The 27,317-nt window shown below is 40.5% G+C and overlaps 1 protein-coding gene and 1 long non-coding RNA gene across 2 annotated transcripts in view; both read right to left on the bottom strand.

Moving 5' to 3' along the window:
• The window catches only part of ddc (dopa decarboxylase), a 36,328-nt gene extending 13,866 nt beyond the window's left edge, over positions 1-22,462 (bottom strand). Inside the window, exons 1-8 of the mRNA XM_012864624.3 lie at positions 22,327-22,462; positions 16,710-16,998; positions 15,643-15,756; positions 15,408-15,527; positions 7,007-7,141; positions 4,435-4,578; positions 3,922-3,988; positions 3,525-3,619 (exon numbers count right to left, since the gene is read on the bottom strand). Coding sequence (XP_012720078.1) covers positions 3,525-3,619; positions 3,922-3,988; positions 4,435-4,578; positions 7,007-7,141; positions 15,408-15,527; positions 15,643-15,756; positions 16,710-16,910 — 876 coding nt within the window. The 5' untranslated portion in view covers positions 16,911-16,998; positions 22,327-22,462. The remainder of the gene's footprint in view (positions 1-3,524; positions 3,620-3,921; positions 3,989-4,434; positions 4,579-7,006; positions 7,142-15,407; positions 15,528-15,642; positions 15,757-16,709; positions 16,999-22,326) is intronic.
• Positions 22,463-24,339: 1,877 nt separating this feature from the next.
• LOC118557768 lies at positions 24,340-26,219 on the bottom strand. Its single transcript, XR_004927984.1, has 3 exons — positions 25,780-26,219; positions 24,499-25,050; positions 24,340-24,426 (listed from the first exon to the last, which is right to left on the bottom strand). It is a non-coding gene; the product is annotated as an uncharacterized LOC118557768 (long non-coding RNA).
• Between the last annotated feature and the right edge of the window lie 1,098 nt (positions 26,220-27,317).

Genomic DNA, 27,317 nt, shown 5'->3' on the forward strand with positions numbered 1-27,317 from the left:
AAAAGCATCTGCATAATGCTTTTATTTTCCTTTCACTTAATCCTTGTGTGTCATTTTGTGTTGTCCTATCACACAAAATCCTCATAAAATGTAATAATGTTTGAGGTTTTAATGTGGTTTTAAAAAAGTGAAAAACCTTTTCACTTTTGCAACATACAGCAGTGAAACAAATCAGCATAATAGTGGTTTAGTGTAAGTTTCAATAATTACTCAGAAAATGCCTTTTTTTTTTTTTTTTTGCTGGAAACCCAATATATTACATCATTATGTACCTGAGTGGTGGCAGAGGAAACCATTTAGTCAACCGTAAACGTCTAGACTAAACAGGACCCAGATTATTTGAAATGGAAAAGGATCCAGGCGGCAGCTTGAAGAGCGCGCTGGATATCAGCTTCCTTGCTGCCGCCCTCAAAGAGAGATGAGTTATTTCCAATCTGCTCCCATCTTTTTGTTACCTATCTTTTGTAATATCCTTTCCCGAACCCCCACAGATGCAATAACACAACGCAGAGACAATGCGATTCAGACCCCTGGCTGACAGTGGTGATGCTGACTGACTAAGGGGGCTGGTCGCCTCCTTGTCCATCACGCATATCCTAGCAACCAGGCAGGCGGGAAGGTGTCGTTCTCATCCAAAAAAGATCAGAATTCCACAGCCACTTTTATAAAACTTGTAAATGACGCTATGATTTTTTTTCAAATAAATAAATAGCCATTGATTAAATAAAATATTGCAAAATGAAAAATTAAAAATTACTGAGAGAAAAAAAACATTGAAACTTGAGTGCAGCTTCCTTCAGTCAAAGAAAAGATCAAACAACGGTTGGTGCTTTTAAAGTCAAGGCCACCTTCTCCTATCTCCTTACCACCGCTCTTTGAACTGGTGTGTCTAATAAACAGTGATATATAAAGGTCCAACGCTGCCTCAGGAAATTACTTTGCCCTTATCTCTGCGTCTCTGCACAGCGCGGGGAGCAGCAGCTGCTTGGGTAGCCTCAAAAGGCAGATTGCTGCTCCTGCGTCATGTGCCGATTGCTCGCCCCATTGCTCTGTTTTGCATGCTTCCTCCTTGACATTAACAAAACACTAATATTATGCCCTTTTCAAAGGCATAATGTCAGTGTTTTGTCACATTGTCCGGTAAGAGATAATTCTCAGGCAATTGAACAGAAAGTGCTTTTCCTTGTTACTCAGAGACAGCATGTCCCTGTGAAGGTGGATGCACATTCCTATTTGTGATCACGATGATATATTGGTAAATCCTTACCTTTTTTCTTTTCTAAAAGAAACTTTGTACAGTTTAATTACATTAAGCCATTCAAAACTGGCAACTGATTTTCTCATTCGGCTCCATAGTGCCTTTCATTTATGCCGCTTGTACTTTTATGCATTTAGTCAAGTTACAACCACAAAACTCTTTATTTACTCTACTTTATTAGTATTTCATGTGATAGACCACAACTTGTGCAATAATTGTGAAGTGGATGGAAAATGATTCATGGTTTTCAAACTTTTATTTTTTACAGCTAAATATCTGAAAAGAAGGTGCAAATTTATATTGGGCTAATGCTAATTTTTTTGTTTCAACCCAATTTTCCAGCAATTTCCGCTACAACTGTTTGATGATAAGGCTCTGACAATTCTGCACATTTACAAACGGACCGGCTTGGATGGAGAGTGGCTGTGAACAGTAATTTTCTAGTTGTGGCACATATTCTAATTTTAGCTGACCCTTGGACTTTGACTGGGACATTTTGTGGCATGAATATGCTGTACTCAGCAGGTCTGGCTGTATGTTTAGGGTTGCAGGACATTTGGAAGTGTTTTCAAGCCTTTAACTTTTTTCTCTTCCAGCAATGTGCTGTATTTAGCTCTACACTTCTAGTCTGACGATTCTGACCGGCTTTCCTATCCATGCTGAAGAAAAAACATTCCCAGAGAACCATGCTGCCACTAACATCGTTTACAGTTGGGATGGTGTGCTCAGGGGGCTGTGCGGTGTTGGCTTTCCACCGCACATAGTGTTTTGCATGTAGATCAAAATGTTAACTCGTCTAAAATTGTCACCAGGATTTCTTCTTTCTTTCTTTTCTTTCTAATTGTTCTGTAGAAAGACGACCTTTTCTGAGCTGTGGATGTCTGCAGCTCCTCCAGAGTCACCATGGACCTCTTGGTCACTTATCTGATTAATGTACTTCTTCCCTGGTCTGTCAGTTCAAGTCAATGCCAATGTCTTGACAAGATTTGCAACTTTGCCATATTCTCTTGACCTGACCCTAGCCATATGGATTTTGCTCCGCCTAGCTCCACTCACATCGATCTGGGACCTCTCCATAGGAATTGCCTTTTCTGAAGGCTGGGCCTTATCAAAAATCCTTGCATATGATTGGATAAGCCACTTGTCTGTCATCTTTATCGACGTGCTATTTCAACCACTCACACTGAAGCCAACCCGTGACGCTGTGAGAGCGACGAAGTAAAAAATATTTTAAATTTTTTTTTATGTGTTTGCGGCTCTAGTGGCACGCGTTTTATTGACAGTGAGCTGACAGGAAGAGGGGGGAAGACAGGCGGCAAAGCGCCACGGGTCGGAGTCGATCCCGGGCCGACCGCGTCGAAGACTAAAGGCCTGCTAACATGGTTCACGCTAACCGCTCTGCCACGGGCGCGCCCCGGAAAACAAGACTTGCCAAATCCGGTCGGGAGAAGGGAGAAAACACCGTTTCCACCAACAAAAGCCTTCAGAGGCGTTCTCTGATGTTCTTTTAATGAAACAATATTAGGTAGATTGGACAACACGGAAGAAATAGCAGCATCAATGTTAATGCTTGCTTCCTCGATGCGAGCCGCCATTGTCTGAATCAAAACAGTCTCACTGTCGCTTCTCCACTACGTCGTCACATCTATGAAACTCCAGCCCTGCTTCCTGATTGACTGGAAAATAAAATTGGTTGGAGAAATCCCTTTCTATGGGAGAGGTCCCAGATGGATGTGAGTGAAGCTAGTCGGAGCGATATCAATCTGGCTAGGGTCAGGTTAATATTCTCTAGGGAATTGACAGAAAAGGGCCAAGTGGCACGTTTAAAGCTAGGGATATTGTTTCATAATCTAACCCTCCTATTCACATCGTATCACTATCCATTGCTGTTGTTGATGTTAATGAAGCTGTTTGTTTTCTAGTATTCACCAACAAACCTATGATTCCTCCACACAACATCTGTGTTTATGAGATTCAATTGCAAACATGTGAACTCTATTTGACTCTATTTGCACTGGATCTATTGAGGGTCTGAGTAAAAATACATCCACACATTTTAGAATGGTATATGCAAAAAAAAGTAGGAAAAACATTTCCACTTCAATATTATAAACTATACTTTGTGTTTGTTCTTCCCATAAAGTCCCACAGAGATACATGGAAGATGTGTGTGTTATAACGTGACAGAATGTGAAAATGTTCAAGGGCTGTGAATACTTTTGCAAAACAGTAAAGGAACAAATTTGATTCGGACGATTTTACACACCTCAACGCCGTTCAATAAGGGTCTAAATTCAGGACAGATGAAGGCACTCCCAGCATAAGCTGCATCAATGTGCATCCACATGTTTTCCTTGTTACCTGAAAAAGACAAAGAAATTAGAGGCTTTCATCGTCTTTTAAAGAACATATTGAGTGGTTCCTTTTAACTACCTGAAGAATACAAACTGCTTTTTATTTAAAAAAGGAAATACTGGATATATTTAAAATTACATGAGGGCATGTGATATAACAAACATTTCTATTTACTGGTTATTTTTTATCTGGATTTTATCTCTAAACATCTTTATTCTAATAAGTAAAAGAAAAAAAACAGTTTGTATGCCTAAAATCCAATCAAACTATCAGAACTTCCTGTATTTGGCTGCAGCTTGTTGACTCACAAAAGGGTCCCAGCTCCGTGATTCGATCAAACGCACATGATGGCGTGGTGCCGAGAGTCGCACAAAACTGAAACACACATATATTGACCATCAGAATCTTGAAGTCTTTTGGGTTCGTCTTTGCCTCGTTTCACGGCCACAGCAACCAAGCTTCACCATGAAATCTGATGATTTTCTAATCAAGAGAAAGGAACTTTAATTAATTCTCCTCTTGCATAGCATCCTCTCAAACCTAGATGAAGGTCTGATTTTCGTCTTGTATAACTGGACGACTGAGGCCTCCCCACTGTAGTTCACTGATTTTGATCTGTGGGTCCAGATGAGACAGGGATTATTGCCCCTAACAAGATAGACATCCATTAGTTCGACCAGAAACAATGTTATCTTTCAGCAGAAGCCTCAGGCGCACGCAGCTGCGTCAGAAGGAAATTACATCATTGTGGCTGCCGGTTGACTGGGAACGCGTGTTAGCTCCAAGGTGCTGTGGGTGGATGTGTATGCGTCGGTCTTTACATAAAAGGGGATGAGTCCAGCTGCTTTGTCTTCCTCCACCATCTTCCGTAGCGTTTCCTCTCTCACAGAGTAGCGTTCATCGGTGGGGACCTTCCTCATCATTACTGCTCCGATCAGGGCGGCCCGCTCCACGGAGGAATGAGCCTGAGTCATATTGGCGAGAAACACAAGATAAGCAAGTTTTTGTTTGTTCTGAGGGTCTTGATGTCCTGCTTTCATGCCATTTCTTTTCCTGGTTTTCAACAACATGAGAATTATTAGTCTAATGTGAGGTTAAAGATGCCACCCAATGGTGTATTCTCTCGTCAATAACAAATGTACACAATACACAACACAGCTTTAAAATAAGATATGGATTTTCATAAACATATAGTTTAACACTCCCCCCCACCCCAGAAAAAAAAAACTGCTTTGTGTGCATTGGTTCAGTGGCATCACAGGAGACCTACAATGGAAGCTAACCAGCAAGAATTAGTAAATGACGTGGTAGACGAGCAACGTTAGATAGATTTTAACTCCGATTGTGAAGCCTTCGCATGTCATTTGAGTTCAACTCTCAATGTGTGAGTGAGTCAGACTTTTGCTCTGGTGTGCCCAAAGCCAAGACCGATGTTGGCCTTGGTGGCGACACTGAAGCATACAGTGAAGTGGCAGCAATCGCCTTACATCTTCAACGGGTACAAGTTCTATTCCTGTTTGAACATTTTCCATCTATTTGGTTGCTGTGCATATTTACTCACTGTAATATGCCGTATTCTGCCTTAATCACCTTAATTAATAATTATGTGGTTTTTCAGTACAGTGACAGGTTGCCCTTTGTCACCGACTCTGTTCATAACTTTTATGGACAGAATTTCTAGGCGCAGCCAAGGTGTTGAGGGGATCCGTTTTGGTGGCCTTAGGATTGCATCTCTGCTATTCGCGGATGACGGTGGTCCTATTGGCTTCATCAGGGCGTGATCTACAGCTCTCACTGGAGCGGATCGCAGCCGAGTGCGAAGCGGCCGGGATGAGAAATCAGTGCCTCCAAATCTGAGACCATGGTCTTGAACCGGAAAAGGGTAGAGTGCCTTCTCCGGGTTGGGGAGGATGTGCTGCCCCTAGTGGAGGAGTTCAAGTATCTTGGGATCTTGTTCACAAATGAGGGGAAGATGGAGCGGGAGATCGACAGGCGGATTGGTGCAGCGTCTGCTGTGAAGCGGGCGCTGTACCGAACCGTTGTGGTGAAGAGAGAGCTGAGCCAAAAGGCGAAGCTCTCGATTTACCGGTCGATCTACGTTCCTACCCTCATCTATGGTCACGAGCTTTGGGTCGTGACCGAAAGAACGAGATCCCGGATACAAGCGGCTGAAATGAGTTTTCTCCGTAGTGTGTCTGGGCTCTCCCTTAGAGATAGGGTGAGGAGCTCAGTCATCCGGGGAAGACTCAGAGTAGAGCCGCTGCTCCTCCACATCGAGAGGAGCCAGTTGAGGTGGCTCGGGCATCTGGTCAGGATGCCTCCTGGACGCCTCCCTGGTGAGGTGTTCCGGGCACGTCTCACCGGGAGGAGGCCCAGGGGAAGACCCAGGACACGCTGGAGGGACTATGTCTCCCGGTTGGCCTGGGAACGCCTTGGGATTCCCCTGGAGGAGCTGGCCCAAGTGGCTGGGGAGAGGGACGTCTGGGCCTCCCTACTGAAGCTGCTACCCCCGCGACCCGACCCCGGATAAGTGGAAGAGGATGGATGAATGGAGGGATGGATAATTGACCATCAACAACAAGATAAAAAGAAACAAAAAGATTAAAAAACATAATATCATGTTGTTCCATAGCCGACAAATTATATCTGAATTTAGTTTGACTGTTTTTAAAGGAATTCCTGGTCAGTAGCTTTAACAAGGGATTGTATTCATGTCAGATGGACCAAATTACGATAATAATCAGTTGGCGCTGCTTAAAATAAATTCTAAGGAGTAAAAAAGAATGGAGCTAAACACTTTACCCTCATTAAACATGCACTAAAAGCTACAAAGAAAAGTCAGGCAGATTTTGTGGCTATGCTATGTTTGACCTGCAATATTTGAACTCAAAATTGTATCCTAATCCTCCATTGGAGCAACAATCATTTGTTGACATAAAGCCTGTCAAGGAAGAAAGAACACTTCTCCTGACCAGCTGTCGAAGAACATGAACTGGACCCCAGCTAAAGGTCTGTGCGGCCCTCGGGCAACTTCATAATCCAATCACAAAGTCAGTCTGGTTTCAAACCTGATCAGTGTTAGCTACTGCCTCACCGACCTCCTCGCTCGGACTTTATTTTTTTACTCTGTGACGCATTTTACAATGAATGATGACGACATGTTAGATTTAAAAAAAAACAGTCACACAAACTTTATAAATGCACAATTGGGTTCTCTCTCATTTTACAGCACGTCAGGTTGGAATAACTTTCTGTAATTGATGTCAGTTTTAGGATCTTGTCCCAAAAACCTTTCAATGCGCAAATAAACCTGGCATCCAAAATTGGAATTTAGATGAACTAAATAAACTTTTTTTTTCTGTGAAAAGTTTTTTCTTTGCGTTTTTTACTTACCTGTTCAGAGGTATACGCCACCAGTTTAGAGAGGATTTCAGACTCAGACGTTGTAGCGTCTGTTTCCAGGACCCGTCTGATTGCTTTACACCGAGCAGCAAGCAAGGACATCAGGGTCGCTTCACTGGCTGTGCCCTGTCAGAGAATTACAGGTTAATATGAATGTCAGCTGTGCTTCAAAAGATTTATCCAAAAGAATAATGCATTTAAGAAAATGAGCTTTGTTCAGGCACACAGGAGAATATTTGGGCTGGCTAACGTGGCTTTTGATTCTTTCTTTCTTTTGCTTCTGTCTTAAAATGTGTTATAATTGGGTTTTTCTACACTCAAGCAAAAGATAAATCCAATTAATTTTGTTTTTGGCTTTGTCTTTTCTGAAGTACTTCTTCAGCAAATAAACCCCAACAGCTTTTCTATTGCTGGTCTTTCTGTTGCTGACCAGCGTATCTGTTATGCTTACAAGTGAGACTGTTTGTTTGATTCATCCACCTCTCACATGTTCTTGGGTATTGGATGCAACAATCTCGCAGGTAAGCTTTGGAAGCACAAAATATGACAATTAAGAAGTACACTGTGTAACTTGTACAGTTTTTGCCCAAAGATATTTCATGGACAATTGCGGCAATTGATAGAAGGCTCCAAGCATATGAATTAAACACGGATTTATTTTGAATAGTAGATTATTTCAGCCAACATTTTTTTTAGTATGACTGTTCCCTCAAAGTGCATCTCTTATGAAATATGAGTGTTAGAAATTAAGTAAAAAAAAAATAGCATTTACATGTCATTGCTTTACATTACACAGCTACTAGAAGCCATGATGGCACACATGTAAGGAAATGGTTTGGGATATCTCCACAAGTTGAATCAGAAAATGTAATTTATACATTTGGGAACCCTTTATTTTTTAAGTCATACTCTATAAATTAGAATTTGACTTCTGATGAGGCTCATTTGTCAGATTGAATGTATGTTTTGAAAACAACTACATTTCAATAGACATTAAATATACTTTTTATAAAGATCATCTTTCTGTATTAAAACATATGTAGATTTTCTTATTGGCATGATGTATTATTTTAATATTAAATGTTGCATTTTCAAACTCTGTAAGAGAAAATCATGCTAATAAAATATATATAAGGCATGAAAATATCAGTCTGTGTGGAATTAATTTATATGGTGTGTTTATAGTTATAGTTACTGAAGTAAATCAATTTATCAATAATGTTCTAATGTATTGAAATTAACTGTAAATCTCATTCTCCTAAGATGACACATAATATCGATCTATAACACGCACATTGGCGAGTCAGGAGCAACGCTTGTGTTTGGTGCAGAGGAGGAACATGCAGCAAAATAATAAATAAATTCATATGCCTGATGGCTCAATACCCACTGTAAAGCTGATTTTTGGAAGTGTCAAGGTTTAGGGATGCTTTGCTGTAGCAGGACCTGACCAACTGAGCATCATATGCAATTGAATTAAATTCAGTATTATTTATACAGCGCCAATTCACAACACATGTCATCTCAAGGCAATTTACAAAGTCAAATTAAATCAAATCATACAGACAGATTGCTTAAAATCTTTTCTATTTAAGGAAAACCAGAAGATTGCATTGAGTTATTGACTTGCAGTGTTCACTCCTCCTGAAAGAGCGTGCTGCTACAGTGGATAGTTGTCTGTATTGCTCCATTGGCTTTGCACCAATCCCTCATACCGTGCATGCATGTAGCGACAGTGAACAGGAAAACTCCCCTTTAACAGGAAGAAACCTCCAGCAGAACCAGAACCAGGCTCAGTATGAACGGCCATCTGCCATGACTGACCGGGGGTTAGAGAACACAGAGCAGAAACACACAAAAAGAGCACAGAAGCACACATTGGTGCAATAACTGTGCAATAACTATTTAATACCCTGTACAGTAACTTGTGCAATAATCCTGTACAATAAGAGACTTCACCTATTTCAGTTATCCCACTTATTTTATTATTTTTTTATTTAACAAACCAGATATCGTACTGTTACCATAAATCTCTTCTTTATTTTTATTTTTTCCCCCCGATCCACTGTATATATCTGGATTGCACTGTATATACCCGGTTCGATCCCCAGTAACAGCACTCTGGGTCCCTGAGCAAGACCCTTAACCTCAGATTCTTCCCCAGGCGCCGCACAGTGTCAGCCCACTGCTCCCCAAGGGGATGGGTTAAGATGCAGAAGTGAATTTCTCCATTGTGATATCAATAAAGTTCAATTATTATTATTACTCCATGCACCTTTTGTGCACCTTCTGTTGATTATATAGCCGATGTGACATGTGAATTTCTCCACTGTGAGATCAGTAAAGTTTTATCTTATCTTATCTTAACTTATCTTATCTGATTGATCCAGGACTACTATCTATCTTAGAGGGTAATGGCAGACTAGCTCAATAGGTGGCTGTGTCTAAGAGAAAAACACAGTCAAACAAATAAGATCTGAGCCAGATTTCTGGTCAAGCGGATGAAGGAAAGCACAGGCAATGAGTCACATTACAGTTAGTTAGATTCCAGTAAAAATTTAGCCAATAGCTGAGCTTTTACTGTAATCCACCATAAACTGTATCAGAGAACGTCTGAGGAAAACATGAGTAATTAAAGCTGAACGGAGGTGGACTGTGCGACATGCCAGTGACCCAAAACATACCAGCAAATCCTAGAAATATGAAATGGAGAGTCCTGGGCCAAGCCAAAGCCGAGAGCTAGACCTTTTTGAGATGCGGTGGGGGTAGTTGTAACTATGTGTACATGGAATGAAGTGAGGAGGGGGCTAACTTTCCTCAGAACGATATTAGAAACTGATAGATAGCTGCAAGTCATCTAATTAATGTTATTCTAGCAAAAGGGGATAAAGCTAGCTAGTCTGAACTTTATCTTTTGTTTACTAAGTCAAACGAGGTTGATATTTGCTACATAAAGGAGCAATAAGCAGTAATTAACTATTTTAGGTAGAACTAAAAGATAGTTTTGTGAAGAACTAAAGGTATCTTTTTAGATGGAACATGGTATGACGTCACACACATCTCTGTGTTGTTTTCCTTTCTCTAGTTTACAAGCCGGGCCAGCCGCGCGTGCGTGTACGTCCATGTGAACAGCTGCCACTCAGGGCTCAGCCCCTCCCTGCCCATAAAATGCCACCTTAGCGCAGCTTAGGAGCAAAATGGCAGAGAGAGTGTCCAGCGGATCGAAACATTCACCTGAAGATGATCAGGACCAATTATAAAAAAAATAAATTAAAAAAAGACAACGATCTTTGGCAAAGAAGTTGTCAGATAACTAAGGAGACAAAAAAAGGATTAACACTGGCCTCGCGTTTCCAAGATGGTGAGCATTTCAAGAGCAGAAGTAGCTCCAGTTTGACCCGAAGCTAGCTTTTCTCCTCCTGGACGGGTAACATGATGTAAAATGTTGGTTTTTGTTGGTGTTACAGTCTTGTTAGACTTGTGTTGCTATGTTGTTCTGATTCAATCATCTTCTAGCCACACATCTTGTTTTGGTCTACAGACAGCGCTCAACAGCCCACCTAGTGGTAGATTTTTGCTTTTTGCTCCTTTACGTGATGAAATTCTATTCAAAAGATTTTCTCTGAGAGATGTTAAAAATAAGATTAGACATCAACATGTGACCATTTCTGAGCTGAACATTAATTGACGTATCCGATTCGTTCATTCCTAATAAAATAAATTTCATTCTGGTGTTTTGGTGTTAGGTTTTAGACATTATTAAGGCTGCATAGTGTAGGAAAATGAGAAATTGTTTCTCTAAATGATGCTTTAGGTTGCATTTGTTATAATTTATCTTCCCTTTAGGAGTGACTCTATCAATATCAATTCCACATCACAGATTCAACAGAAAGTGAAAAATAAATAGAAAAAGCTCTGTAAAAAAATGAAGTCAGTGATTACATGTTTTTATTAACCTAATGAAACAAATATTACAAAGTGCCAACAAAGCAGACCTTAATATTCCAAACTTACCCATGTCTACTTCCTGTTCTTATCCAGCTGATAAAGCAGCCCAAAGCACAACCATGACCTGTACTTCCTTACGGTCTCATCCTCTGCAACCCTTAACAACTTGCAGCCCTCGTCCATCCTCCTTCATTGAAGTCAAATGGAGCCATTTTTCCGCCTCAAACATAATCGAGCAAACGTTTGTCCATAATCTGTCATAGAATCTGCTGCAAACCCTTCCTTTACCATCTTAAAACAGAAACATCACAGGAAGCAGAGTCCATACAACTAAAAGTGATTTGTCAAAAATAATAAAATGTAATTCAGTTTATTTATGTGGATGGCTCCATTTCATAAGACATGTTGTCTCAAGGCACTTTAGAAAAGAAAAAAATCAATTCAAACTAATTAGTTTAATTAGTTTAAACTTTAGTTAAGTATTTTTTAGCTGGTCAAAATACAACTTTAGTAAGTATTTCAAATAGTTTCAACTCTGGCACCATACAGCATATAAAAGGAAATCTAAGGTCACAGTTTTTTTTTTTCTTTTCTTCCAAAGTCCTTCCATTTCCTCTGTGCGGTGACACACGGTTTACAATAATAGGCAGGCAGCGTGCTGTCACAACACTCATTAACTCTGCAGCCGCAAGCACTCCGCTGGTTGCCATAGCGAGCTGGTAAGCCGCTCTAAAAAAGGAGAGTGGCAGGACGGAGACAAAAAGACGATGAGCCAGAGGAGCACGCACGCATAAACACGCCCTCGCACTCAGGTGGAAACAACAGAGGAGGCATGAAACGATCTGTCATCAGAGTGCACTCTCATGCGCCACCATTCACCATCCCAATAACACATGTGCGCGCATCAATTGCTTCTGCCTTTCTGTCAATGGAACGCTAAACTAATGCTTAGCCTTCTTCCACACGAAACAATCCCGCCACCATCAATGTCATTTTTTTTTTTTTTCAGCCGTGCGCCTGGAAATGACACAGTCAAAAGGCAATTTCCTGCCAATTTTCCTCTGGTTTGCATCGAAGAGAAAAAAGACAACAGATCAATGGCGCACAAATTGCTGATGACTGGAGACACGGGATGTCGGTCAAAATACAGGTTTCTCGGTTGTTTGTGCGTATATAGGAACATCTTAAAAAAAATAATAATAATGTTATGTGAAACTGCAATATTTTTTGGCAGTCTACTCAGAAAGTGAAACTCCTTTAGAATCATTACACTCTGAGTGAGATATTGCACGTTTCTTGCAATTTTGGTGATTATTGCTTGCAGATAATGACAGCCCAAATCTCAATGTCTCAGATGATTAGAAAACTGAAAAAGCTCACTATTGGAAACCCTTTAAACGGAATCTCCCTCTGGGTCAGTAGGCTACAAAATCATGGGGAAGACTGCTGACTTGACAGATGTCCAGAAGACAGTAGTCAACACCCCTCACAAAGAGGGTAAACCACAAAAGGTCATTGCTGAAGAAGCTGGATGTCCACAGTTTTCTGTATTAAAGCATCTCAACAGAAATTTGAGTGGAAGGAAGAAGTGTTGTAGGAAAATGTGCACCAGCAACAGGGAGAACTCCAGCCTTGAGAGGATTGTCTAGCAAAATCCTTTCAAGAGTTTGAGGGCGCTTCACAAGGAGTGGACTGAGGCTGGAGTTGGTGCATCAGGAGCCACCACACACAGACGAACACTAGGCATGGCCTATAAATGTTGCATTCCTCATGTCAAACCAGTGCCCAACCAGAGATGATGTCAGAAGCATCTTACCTGGCCAAGGTGTGAAAGGAACTGGTCAAAGTCCTGTTTTCAGATTCAAGTAAATTCTGCATTTCATCTGGAAATCAATGTCCCAGAGTCCAGAGGAAGAGTGGAGGCACAGAATCCATGTTGCTTGAAGTAAAGTGTGAAGTTCCGACAGTCAGTGAGTGTTTGGGGTGCCATGTAGTCTGCTGGATCTAGTCCACTGTTTTTTTGTGTTATTTTTTGACGTCCAGAGTCAATGCAGCCATCTACCAGGAATGTTTAGAGCTCTTTATGCTTCCCTCTGCAGACAAGCTGTATGGAGATGCTGATTTTATTTTCCAGTAGGACTTGGCACCTGCCCACACTGCCAAAGGTACCAAAAGCTGGTTCAATGACCATGGGGATCCTGTTCTTGATTGGCCAGCAAACTGTGGTGGTTGCTATCAAAGCAACCTGGGCTTCCATTACAACTACGCAGTGCTACAGGCTGATAGCTTCTATGCTACGGCACACTGATGCAGTAATTCATGCAAGAGGAGCTCCAGCCAAGTACTGAGTGCATAGAAACGGACAAACTTTTCCAACGCCTGATATTTGTGCCTAAAACATCCTTTTCTGAATGGTCAAATGTGATAGTCAAATTTTCTGAGACACAGAACTTTGAGTCTCCTTTACCTGCAAGCCATAATCATCAAAATTACAAGAAACAAAAACTGAAAATATTGTACTCTGTGTAATGAGTCTCTAAGATAACTGTTTCACTTTCTGAAATGACTGGCTAAAATGATTGCACTGTTACACAATATTCAAATTTTTTAGGTGTACCAGTTCAGCTTTTTTTTTTCAAATATTATTTTTCACAGCATTCATCTGGCAGGTGCAGCATCTTCCAAATGTATTCATTGCTCTTCAACTTTTTCTTATCATGTCGCTTCACACTCATAAACCTCAATGTGTTTTGTTTCTAACATTTATTTTAAATTTAAGTGATACACCATCACAAAGTAGTGAATGATTGATGATGCTACCAACAACCATGTTTCAGTAAGGGCAGAGTGTGTCTAAGGTGATGGTGAGGCAAATCAGTGACCCATCTATCTCTGTAATAGATAACGTTTCACTTTTTGAAATGACTGGCTAAAATGATTGCACTGTTACACAATATTAAATTTTTTTAGGTGTACCAGTTCACTTTTTTTTTTCAAATATTATTTTTCACAGCATTCATCTGGCAGGTGCAGCATCTTCCAAATGTATTAATTGCTCTTCAACTTTTTCTTATCTTGTCACTTCACACTCATAAACCTCAATGTGTTTTGTTTCTAACATTTATTTTAAATTTAAGTGATACACCATCACAAAGTAGTGAATGATTGATGATGCTACCACCACCATGTTTCAGTAAGGGCAGAGTGTGTCTAAGGTGATGGTGAGGCAAATCAGTGACCCATCTATCTCTGTCTTGATGAGACTGCTTATGCAATTTCTTTGTAATCGGTAACAAAGGAGCTAGAAGTGCAGTCTTCCCTCTCTGTTTAGTGTTGGCTTTTGTCTCTTGACCAAAATGGCTCCTGGATAGGTGTCGAAACATTTTCAGAAAAACTGAGAATAAGTCTGGTGGCCTCTGATTTAAGCTCTCTGTGAAGTGTGTTGGCCTGCAAATTAAGCCGAAACTTGTCCACGCCTCTGTAATGGGGAGTCATTAACAACTAACGACTCCCCATTACTAATTGGGTGGACCTGTTTCAGTTCTATTTGCATGTTATCCAAGACATTAAAGGGCCTTTGTTGGGCAGTACTATAAAGCTTGCAACTCCACACTACTCCTGACGTTTTGAATTGAGAAAGCTTTCTGGATAGGAAGCAAAACGTCTTCAAACTTCGGAAAGAAAGTCCAGTTGTTGTTGTTTTTTTTACTTTTTTGGAATGACCATGACCTGGATGACTGATAATCTTCACCAGCAAATGACTGGGCAAAAAACACACATATAGACTTTTCACACTTTCATTAGTAGAAAATAATAATAATTGAAGACAATTTGTTGAACTGATCAGTGAGCTCAACCCCTCTTTGCTTTGGCAAGTTTGATGTCCTCCGGCTGGGCACCACCTGATTCACCCACTGCTTGTTGGAAAACGAACCAATCCGTACCTCCATTTCATAAATTTCTTCGAGTTAGTCTATCACATAAAATCCACATTTCGAATCCTTACATGATTAATTTTTTATTAAATTAAACCCAGGAAGTTCAATAGACCAGCTGGTCCTTATTTTTCTGTCGGTATTTGGTCTCAAGGTTCTTTTCCTGGTCAGTGCTCCTTGATATCGTGTACCTGCTCCCTGCTCCAAGTCTAATATGTTCATCTGCACACACTCATCTAATCAGCTGCCCTAAAGCATCTCCTCTTCAGGTTTTATTGCCTTGTTTCAGATATGTTTTAGTCACCACAAATAAAAACAATACACCTTCATGCTTACTAGGATTTGTTTTAGTTCTCAGTTGAGCTGCATGATAAAGTCTTTGTTGAAGAAGATTTGTAGGCCATATACATGAACATATATTAGAAAAAATATATGTAGTTTAATTATAAAGAAGCATAAAACAACATAACACCGTGACACTGCAAAATGAAAATAAAAAACACGCTTACCTGAATTACACCGCCTCCGTGGCCGTCTGTCCCCGCTATAAAGCTCTCAGGCAGGTGGAGCATCTTCCCAAGCCAGTCCAGCATCACCGTCTCCAGCTCGGTGCACGCTGGACTGGCCGCCTGAAATGTCAGAAAAATTCAAAGAAATACTTCAACAGCTCGCCTCTGCCCTGTGGATATGAGCTAAAGACAGAGTCCAGAATTACAGAGAGAGCTGAGTTTGTGAGCCCCTTACCCAGGAAAATCCAATGCTGCCGATAGCCGTGCACAGCATATCAGCCAGCATAGCCGGGTAAGAGGAAGCTGCCGGAAAGTAGGCAAAGAAGTTTGGGCTGTGCCAGTGGGTGACCTGGAAAAAGGAAAAAGTTGCCAAACATTGAAAAGGTAAATAGGCCTATTTCAAATAATTAATAAAAAAATATAAACTATTTATTTTACCGTGATGCACTACAGTTTAGTTGTTTAAAAGTGAAGCTACTACTTTGCTTTCTTTCACAAACCTGCAAGAAAATCTACCCCACATTTAATATTTTTTTCTTTTTTTTTGCAATACATGCTAAGCTTTTCATTTTTGATACATGCATTTTCAAAACCTCTAACACTTTCACCAAATCTACTGTGTTGAGTAAAATGTCGCTTAATATATTCAATGCATTCTCTATAAAAATACAAAAAGGAATGTAAAAAATCCTTTTAGTTATAATTGCATGACCGTGTAACCCTTATGCATCAAGTATTATTTTAAGAAAGCAGGGAGAAAAACCATAAAAGGAGGCAAAAAAAAGATTTATCAATCTTATTGTTTTGTCTTTTGTAAAAGCATCAGCTAAACATCTTAGTTGTTTAAAAGTCAGAATTTATGAACAATTAAATCAGGACTCAGACTTTATCAAGCCAATAAGAGTTGCTCAACATATAGCATATTGAAAATGATAGATGTAGGCGATTTTGTTCTTTTCAGATGCACTACATTTGCAAACCATAATATAATTGAATGCATAATTGCATAAAGATTTCTTATAATAGTAAATAAGGGAGACGGAAGTCTGTTCTAGTAACCCCCGTGGTAAACGTGATGGTCTAAACAAAATTGCTGGCCCAAACGTTTTTGAATGATTCTACTTCATTTACAGAAATGTTCTACCTAAAAGGTGATAACAGATTTATATTTGTTACTTCTGTTGAATTTTGTTGTTTGCGTGCAAGAACGTTTTGGAGAATCCTTGTGATATTTAGGAGTAGAGCAATTAGGGCAATGCAACCTTATGTTAACCAACAAAAAAGCAAATGATGTCTCCTCACCCCTGGCATTATAACCCTCTCGACATCGTACATTATTTCTTCATAACTCTCAGGCTCAAGTGGAGCCTCAGTGGGGATTAGAGATCGAAGATATCCTGGTTCCAGATCCGGGTACACTGGTCGCTGTTCTATGTTTTCCAAGTAGTCTGCCACATAGTCGACCATCTCCTTGCCTCTGCGTCGAAACTCTGCAGTATCCATGATTCAACTGGAAGCCGATAAAGATTATGGATTTGGGAGCAGGTGTTGTCGGTGTTTGAAGAGGCTGGATGTGACTTCTTCAGAATTTCTGACAATTGAGGAAAGAGAAAACACACACACACATACATAAGATTGACCTTTGCTCTAAAGGTGGTGCAGGGGTTGAACATTACAGACTTAACCTCCTTTTTGACACCAAGAATGGCTTAGCAGCATATTTGTTACGAAAACAATCACACGCATCACACATTGCACTGATTCAACAGGAGAAAGTGCCATACTTATCAGCACTCCTGCTGTTAATGATTTGTAAAACTTTATTTTGCCTACAGAAAAGTATTCCTACGGAATGTAAAGAAGAAGGTTGGTTTTGTGTCTGGCGAACCATTTTGTGTGATGGTTCAGACCAGGGGTCTGCAATCTTTCACTCTACAATCACTTTTGCGCTCAGGCCAGCTTAATGAAACATTTAGAGTTGTAAATGTTACTAGACTTTTGAAAAACAACAACTACTACATTCATATCCAACCAGAATATGCATAGGATCTTTCATAAGATTAAAAGCATCTTTTGAAAATAAGAGGTAGCAGGTATTAAACATATTGGTGTAATACCTGGGCTTCATGAAAATAATTAATGAAGAACACACTGCTGTATTAAAAATGATTTTTAACACAGGGATGTTGTGTTTTCACTACCTGTAAGCCAAAACAATGTTAATGAACAGAAATAAATACTTTAAAACATTAGTCTGTGTGTAATTGATCTATATAATGTGTTTCACCTGATGAACTGAGTTACTGAAATAAATTAACTTAAACATACAATTAACATTTATTGTATATCACTCGAATGCTGGAGACAGGCACCAGCATCCCCACGCGACCCCATGAAGGACAAACGTGACGGAAAATGGATGGACGGACGGATGAATATGACTGTGAAGGATATCTATTGTAGTTTTTTTTTTTATTAAATACCATTTTATTACTATTTTTAAATGTTAAAACAAATAAAAATATACAGCTGTTGCAAAAAAGGAGGGATAAATGACTTTTTAGATCTGGGCTTAAGAGACTGAAGTCCCGGATGTTTTCCTAATAGCCTCGGCTCTCATGAAAGAAGACATTTAGAATTACATGTCAGTCAAAATGGTCTGTACTTGTATAGTGCTTCATCAAGTCTGAGGACCCCAAAGGGCTTTACACTACAATCAGTGTTTCCCCCATTCACACGCTGACAGTGGTGAGCTATATTGTAGCCACAGCTGCCCTGGGGCTGCCATACAATTGGTGCCACCGAGACCTCACCAACAGCAGGCCTGGCCCATGGACACAAATATTATATTTACCAAAAAAAAGTTGTTTTTATTGTAGTCCATATAACTGTCGCCCACTGGACCATAACCTGGCAAAGTCAAAAGAAAAAGAATACTAAAATAATCCTATTAATGCTTATGCTGCACCGCAACTGTGCGACTACACACAAGGACTGGCAGCCCTGAGGCCAGCCTCGTCCGTGTCTGGAACAGGGAAACAGTAGGGAACACGACTCCTTTCAGACCAGCCGCAGGGCCAACAGGAGAGGGGGAGCCTGATGTGTGTGCATGAACAGCAACAGTTGGTAGTGGCATAACCCCGACTGAAGTTGCGGTAAAACCTGAATGCTGACTCAGCTATAGCTGATCACTTATTCACCCAGCAAGACGTGAGGTGGCGGTTCTCTCTAAAAAGCATCACCGAGGTCATCGTGAAGAACAGAAAGCAGAGGGACTTTCACCTGAGCCACAGTTAAACTTAAAAGCTCTGGCTATGATAGAAAACAGCAGGAAGCCTTTCTATGAGCTTCCAGTTGGATTTGCATCATGATGAGAAAAATATCTGGTCCTTAGTTCAGTCAAAACCAAACCATTTATTCCTAAAGTAGCTGAACACATTAAAAGGTTATTCAGCTCAACAAATAACTTTTCATTCCTACAGCTGGTCCGATTCTACATGTAAACAGAAAAAAGTGTTGCTCCATAAACCAGGAATAGATCACGCATCTGTTGGTGCCAGTAGGACATAGTGGTAATTGCAAAGATAAGCTTCCATCTTCTCTTCCCATTCTTCCTCTTCTCTGCCTTTTAGTTCTTAGAAGTTCATTGCTCATATTTCCCACTCAACCCTTTTGCAAACATCTTGCATCCTTACAAAACCTAAAACGACATGAAGAATTAATACTCAAAATCCATTCAGATGTTTTTAATTAAAAAAAAATAATGTTTTGCAATATGTTATTACTACAAATGGATTGTATAGTTTTGTGATGAGTTAAAGTTGTTTAAATGTTTTTATATGGTTCCTAATAACTGAAATTCCGCCAACAGAAGCTCTGTTATATTGTAATCCACTCAAGTTAAAACCATTTTCTCTACAGAAAGTGTTTAATAGTCAAGGTGACAGTAAAGGTAGGTTCAGATGCTCAGTGGAGAACAACAGACTTATAATATGTTTTATTTAACATTTCTGGCTGGCCAAGTGAAAAAAGGTTCCTTCATAAGTGGTACAAAAGGCTGAAAAGAAGGCAGTAAAACCGAGCAGGTTCAATAAAGAAGGAACATATTTACGGAATTAACTGTATCAAATATTTCATCATAATTCATATAAATACATGTATTTTTGGAATCTTACCATTTGACTGAAAGACAACTTTTTGTAAAGGTCCCAAAAGCTGTAATTATCTCCTTCAGCTAAAGGATTTTTCTCTGTGTCTCTTATTCCTTCACTTCAGATACTTACAAAAAATTAGACCCAAGGAAAATGATGACAAACATTTTGGTTTCATTTACCAAATAACTTAAATGCAATCAAAACCCAGCTAAAGCAGAGACTTGGTACATGTCTTACACCATTTTAATTTTAAATGACTACACCACATACCCCTAATTGAGATGTTGATATATGAGGAAAATTAAGTTTTAAAGTACATAGCTTCTAATGTAATGTACTGGTACTTTTAGTGTCATTCTGTTGTAGAAATTCAATTTAATGCAAACATTCCATGACAAAAAAAATGAACATTCCTAAAATCAGCGTTTGTTATTCACTCTATTTTAAAAAAACATTAGCTGGTTCGTTATTGTTTTTAGCAAAGGTACTGGGTGAGGTCCAAAGAGCCAATTGCAGGCCTAGAGCTGCAGGTTGCTTACCTCTGGTTTAAACCAATGATTTTATTCCATACTTGCTAAAAAACACAAAAAATATATATTTTTCTCTGGTTTCTGGCTGATTCTGCACTATTTTCTTATTTCAAACATCCTGGCAATTTCATAATGCCATATTACACCAACAAGATTCCCACCAGACTTCAAACTAGAAAAGGGCCCTAACCCTCAGAGCTCCTCCTCCATATTATAATAAATAATTAGTATGAGGCGTTTTCATTCACAACCGTCATTCAGATTTAGACCAGACTCATCTGGAGCAGTTGATGCTAAAAAGCTCAATCTTTGTGATGGGAAACAACCAGCTGGCATGCAGGTGGTGTCTATTGGGTGTTATGGGAACTTGTTAACACCAAGAAGTCACTCTCTGCTGCAGTCCTCTAACAGCGAGCCTTTGAGCATTTTTTTTATCACCCCCCACATTGTGTGTTGTAGCACGATGGATTTCAGCATTGTTTCACACACTTTAAATTGTTTTTTTTTTGTTTGCTTTTTAAATTGTTGCTCTGACTGTCGATGTGGGCAGGTTTAGAGAACACCCTAATAACTTAAAAACAGCAACATACATATGCCAGGAATGATGGGTATCTTTATTGCCTTTCCCATTTTGAAGTGTTCTTAAGACTTATAGAATCATAATTAAAAGCCAAAGTAATACAATATTGCTAATCAAACGTAAAAAAAATTCTGATCCATCTAAAAAAGTCCATCAGTGTAACTCTGAGCTACCTTTATAGTTCTACTGCTATAGGCTTAGGTTACTACTAAGCTACTGTTCTTCAATTATGTATTATGTGTTGTCATTTTTGCTTTAACTTTCTGTTCTCTCTCTTTTATCTTCATAGTAGGTACACCTGGTCTGGCGTTCTGTTAACTGTGACATCATTCAGAGAAGACAGATCATCCGCTATTACCATCTAATGTAGAACAGATTACTGGATCAATGTGTGCTTCTGTGCTTTTTTCTCTCTCTTGTTGTGTCTCTGTTCTGTCTTCTCTAACCCCAGTGGGTCAAGGCGGATGACCGTTGATACTGAGCCCGGTTCTGCCGGAGGTTTTCCTTCCCGTTAATGGGGAGTTTTTCTTCCCACTGTCGCTTCATGCTTGCTCAGTATGAGGGATTGCAGCAAAGCCATGTACAATGCAGACGACTCTCCATGTAGCTCTACGCTTCTCCAGGAGTGAATGCTGCTTGTCGGGACTTTGATGCAATCAACTGGTTTCCTTATATAGGACATTTTTGACCAATCTGTATAATCTGACCCAATCTGTATAATATGATTGAACTTGACTTTGTAAAGTGCCTTGAGATGACATGTTTCATGATTTGGCGCTATATAAATAAAATTGAATTGAATTGAATTAAACGTTATACTGATTTTTCTTTATATGAACACGGAAAACCAAAGGTCCAGACAATAAATTGTTGTCTTTGGTTAGATTGCATTCAAGAATGACAATAGAGCCAACTCAATGGACACAGAAACCATTTATCTTACAAACAACAATGAAAAAAAAGATAAAACATTGCAGGGTTTTTATTTTTATTGTGCTAATTTAATGTGACGTACAATCAAGTCAGCTGGTTACATGTTAGAACAGATCCATCTTATGTGTATTATCAATTCTGAACTGCTTAGACAGCAAGTCTAAGAGACTGTCCTTTGACAGGTTAAGCATGCAAATTTTTTAATGTATAATCGGACTATTGACCTCCTCACTGAGTCTCAAGCCACTTTCATAGCTTATTACTTTTCTTTCACTGTGGGCTGATACTAGGCGCTCAGAATACCTTTTTACTGCACTGGTTTAACACTGTCATATAAAAAAGTCCTCTTAGGATTTCACCACCAAAACCTACAACAAGTAAAATAACAAAAACAACCTTGTCAGCATCCCGCTACATAACAGCTGACCAACAGTTGAACACAGCCTACACTTGAGGGTAAATTATTTAGCATTACAATGACAGTTTAATTTGATAATGAGAGAAAAGCATGGACCTTTTTCTCTTGCACATTTCTGTCACACCGCCTGTTCAAACAGTACAAATGCATATGAACATTGCCCCCTGCACCACGCCATTTGCCTTATCATTCAACAAGTGTTACAGAGCTGGTCTTTTTTCTTGTTAGGCAGCAGAGCCCTTATCCCAAGCATTATCTCAAATAGGATTAGACATGCTGTATGGATGTGTGTGTGTGTACTCACACTTTCAGATGCAGAGAGCTTCAGCAACAGTGTTTGGACTGTGGATCCTCGCCTCCTTTTTCTTTTTAGTGCGTTCACAAGCAGTCAGACGGACAGCCAGGCACGCGTGGAGTGTGTTTGTGTGTATAAGCAAGACAGGAGACATTTGCTCCTTTTATCTCGCCTCTTACCACCCCATCCCACCAACCCCCACGAGGCCAGCCAATGGGGAAGGGGCTCATTGCCAACGCAAGGCAGTGTGATTCATACGATGTTCCTATCCCAATGCCCGCATTGATAAATGCCACTAAAATACAGTTCAAAAATGACTTACTTGGTCTGAATACACGCAAAAACTATTAAGTGTAGGTAACAAAACCCAACAACAACAACAAAAAAATGACTGTCAGTCATAGGTTTATATAAACCCATCATGATTCTCATATTGAGTTTGGGTTTTGAAAGACACACTTGAACTGTTCTGCGGAATGATTGCACAACCAGTAACTTCAGTGAGTTTTAAAGAGGAGGAATTGGATGCACACGATTGAATTTATTGTTTATTTATTTATTTATGCAGGTGTAATACACACAAACTCAAATACATACACACACCGACACGTATGCTTGTTTAAATGTCTCACAGCAGCATACAATAAAACCCCACATTTTTTTCTTTTGGGTTGGGGGGGGGGGGGTTGTGTTTTCTTTTTGTCATCAGTAATATTCATACGGAATATTCTGCCAGTCTTCCAGGAAGAAGTAGTCAAGCTAACTTAAACGTTTGCTGAAATCAATCTGCAAATACTGAGATACCCGTATCATTTAATGAAGCACTTCCACAGAACACTCAAGGGATCGATTTATTTAATCTGAAGCTAAAAAAACTTGTATTTAGCATTTTTTGTGAAAATCTCTTGAGTTTCTTTATTGGGGCGGAGCTACATGACGTAATATGTCATTTTGACATATTACGGCCTGCTACAGCACCAGGGTTCCCCAGGGTCCTTTAAATCCATGAAAGTTTGTGAATTTGAAAAAAACGTTCAAGGCCCTGGAAAGTTTCTGAAACCCGCCAAGACACCTGTCCTTGAAAGTCATTAAATGTTTTTTTGGAGTTTGAAATTTCACTTGGATGACAACTGCTGTCATCATGTCAGTTATTTTTTTGTTTGTTCGGCACTGCATTATATTGTCTCCTCTATGTAGTCAGCGTAGTTAAAGTGTGCATAATAGCACATACATTGGTTCCAAGCAATCTTCTCGTGGGTGGATTGGAGTTGAGCAAGTGTCATTGAGTCAGTGCATAATGCCATCCCTGGATAGTCTACATTTCAGGAAGCATGGTTTGCTAAAGAAAGCTATGCTAAGTGGGTTTTAAAGAATAGAAAAAAACAAAAATTGTCCTAAGTCCAAAGCCTGCTGCAAATCGATCAGTCGATAACATTGGCAAAGCTGCATTTTGCAGCCATGCCGGAGGAGCTCATCATAAAAAGACGCTTTTGAAATTGAAAGCTATTTTATCGATTATTCTGATCATTAATCAACTAATTTGGGTAAAAAAATTGGCAAATTGTGCTGATTTTTCAGTGAGCAAAATCGCAGCACTAGGTGTGCTGCTGAGCACTGTCTGTTGGCCAAATGTGTGACAAGCCCTTGATCCAGATATTTATCCCTGTGGATAAATATTTTCAAGAGATTCCTGCATATACAAAAATACAAACTTTATTTGTATTTTTTGGTTAATGTTTTTATTTATAATGATTTCTTTATGTTTTTATTCTACAATTTCTCACAGATTTCTTTAGAGCTGGCTTGTTGCTGTTTATCAGCCAGGTAGGCTATCATTAGTGGTAGCAACCCAGCTCGAACACAGTGTGCGGAATAGATAAATATAATTAATGGAGCCTCGAGGCACATAATTTGCCTTGATAAATTTTAGTAATCGAAGTACTTAAATCCTTTGATATATCATGGCAACTGTCGTGGTTTTTAAGTGTTTGGCCCACATGCAGACACAGACAGAAACAGGAACAGTTTTAAGATGTTTATTTGGGCTCAACAAAGGGAAAGAACACAATGTGGGCAGCAAACGAGGTCGGAACGTCAGAGCTGGAACGACTGCGGGAAGAAAGAGGATATTTTACAGAGGAACGAACCAGAGGGAAATCTTCCAGAAGTTGGGCCGCTTACCGTTTGGATGGGGAGACCTATCTGGGGGAGATGAGTGAAAAAGGAGCTCTGCGATCGTAACTCTGATGGGAGGTGGTGGCTGAGTGACAGGAGGGCTGGCGGATGTAATACAGGCGGGGGGCCCGAACAGCACCACTGCAGTGGCAGGCAGGAGGAGCAGCTGGAAGAACTGGAGAGTGACTGTCAAACCAGGTGAATCCAGGAAGGGGGTTCTCACGCCCGGCTTGGTACCACCAAGGGAGTGTGAGTGGAGATGCCAGAGCAAAATCTGAGCGGTGGGTTTTTGGACAACTGGTCCTCAGAGCACGGAGCCAACACAGGTGAGTAAACCCAAACACGACAAACTGGACAGGAGGCAGGATTAGTCCAAAAACAGCATTTCCAAAAACTCACAGGTACGAAGTTCGGTAGAGAGATTAGTGGCCTAGGCATACCACAACGGGGTAACACTCTGGCGTCTTCCAGCTGTCTGTGCACTCCTTTTAAGCCAGAGATGAGGGTTTCCAAATGAGCCTCAGGTGCGGGACACATTCACCCATCAATTGCAGCCACCTGTGCAGCAGAGTTAGAGAGCACAGAAAACAGAACTCTGACAGCAACCCTTGTCACTTTTTTCACTACCCAAAGTTGGGTTAGGGTTAGTGTTGGTAACGTGAATGAATGAAACTGTCCTGATGTGTGATGGTAGAGCCATGATTGTGGAAGCTTGGATGTGGGCTAATCATTTCTGTGAAATGATTAGCCAGTTAGGCAGTTGACCCACCAAGTTGCGTGAAAGTGACGGGTCAATGGTTGACCTGTCACTTGCACACAACCTGTTAGGATAGCTGTGCAAGTGATGGGTCAATGGTTGAGTATGACCATACATCCATCAGGATGTTGTAAAGTTGACAACTATCATACTCGCACCTTGACCTCTTAAATTAAAAGTTAATCTTTTCATATGATGCAATATTTTGGACATTAAAAAACTGCTCTGATAAAAATAAATACTACAGTGGACAAAACCTAACAGACAGAGAGTTATTTATTAAACATTAAATAACTTTAAACAGTTTGTAACAGCGCAACATTTGTTTGGTGTTTTAAGTATTACGCTCATAGCACACTACACACATGATGCTATTTGTAAAGTAAGCATGCATAGGTAGCTGACTTATGGGTGGTGTTGTGTGACAGGTGTGAAATTCTGTTCTCTTGATATAATCTGTTCCCCTTCTTACTGTTGCAGATACTTATCACCTTTCTGCTATCCTCTAACATTAGCCTACCAGGACGTACGGCTTGTATTTGAAGGCCTCCTCTTCAAAGTGATGGGCATTGCACAGGTTCACTCGGGTTTGGGTTGTGATTCTCATGTCAATGCTTACATATCCAAGTTGTTTGAAGTCTCCTGTCTTTGGGATAAATAAAAAACTCTTGTTATTATTCCAGCCAAGTTTTAACAGTTAATATGTGTAGGATAAACTTGTTCTACCACTTGGTGCTGTTCAATGGCTGTGTGCCATTATACTCATGGCTCAGGTAACATCACACAGCTGAATGGTCAATGAAAATGCCAAACGCCACAGAAGTATTTTTTCAATATGTCGTGATTAAAATCATGTTAGTGCGCTTCATTTTAACTTCCATCTTTAAAAGACACTTTTAATTTTTTCTTTAAAATGGTTGGTACTGATGCAGCTATTGAGTCCATACATTTTCAATAGGGTTCAGAACCGGGTAATAGGGTAGTTCACGTGTGACGTCCCGCGTGACGTCAGCGCTACATCCGGGTCCCGCTGGTAGGCAGAAAACAGTACTGTTCTCGTCTACTACATGACAAAACGGGTGATTTAGAGCGTACTTTTACTTCGTTTATTTATGGAATCTAAGCAATGCCTACGACTTGTTGTGCTCCCGGTTGCACACAGAGGCATTCCAAATCGTTGGATGTACGTTTCTGTCGTTTTCCAAAGGAGGAAGGACGAAGAAAGAAATGGATATTTTCAATGAAAAGAGCGCAGGCAGACACTCCCAATGGACTGGGGGGGCATCGTACTACGACAGAATTTGCAGTCTACACTTCATCTCCGGTAAATACAACTTAATTCTGCTCTAGTCATTGTTCTACTTAAATAGCGGCGGGGGGTACACAGATCGCCACACGGGCCGGAGAAGCGTTAGCAGCAGCAGCTGTTGTCTGAAGCAGCAACGGCTGCTGCTGCTTCAGACAACAGCTGCTGCGTAAACGCTACACGGGCCGGAGAAGCGTTAGCAGCAGCAGCGGCGGAGCAGGCAGCGGCTGCTCTGCCAGTTCACGGGCTGCGGCAGCAGCCAGCGTCTGCTGCGTAAACACTACACGGGCCGGCGCCGCCGGCTACACGGGCCGGCGCCCCGGCCCGGCTACACGGGCCGGGCCGGGCCGGGGCGGCTAGCAGCAGCTAGCAGCAGGGGCTACAGCAGCTGCTGCTGCTCCATTACGCCCCGGTTCACGGGCGCTAGTACTTCTGTGTTTACGCTGCAATGTCGCCGACACCGCCACCCATTTTAACAAGACAAAAACACCTAAATAATCCGTAGTGAAATTTTTTTTTTTTTAACCTACCGGGCCTCTGCTGAGACGCGGCCTGTGTCCGACGCCGCTTTGTGCTGTTGCACAAACATGTGTGAACAACATCCATCCATCCATCCATTTTCTGACCGATTAATCCCTCATGGCGTCGCGGGCGTTGCTGGAGCATTTTTCCTGATATAAAATAATTGCAGCCGTCCAGTGGTTTCATGGCTTTCGTGCTCTCTGTCTGTACTGGCCTGCCATGTTTATAAGGCAGCTGTGT

The sequence above is a fragment of the Fundulus heteroclitus genome, chromosome 3 (assembly GCF_011125445.2).
Source record: "Fundulus heteroclitus isolate FHET01 chromosome 3, MU-UCD_Fhet_4.1, whole genome shotgun sequence".
NCBI lineage: Eukaryota > Metazoa > Chordata > Actinopteri > Cyprinodontiformes > Fundulidae > Fundulus > Fundulus heteroclitus.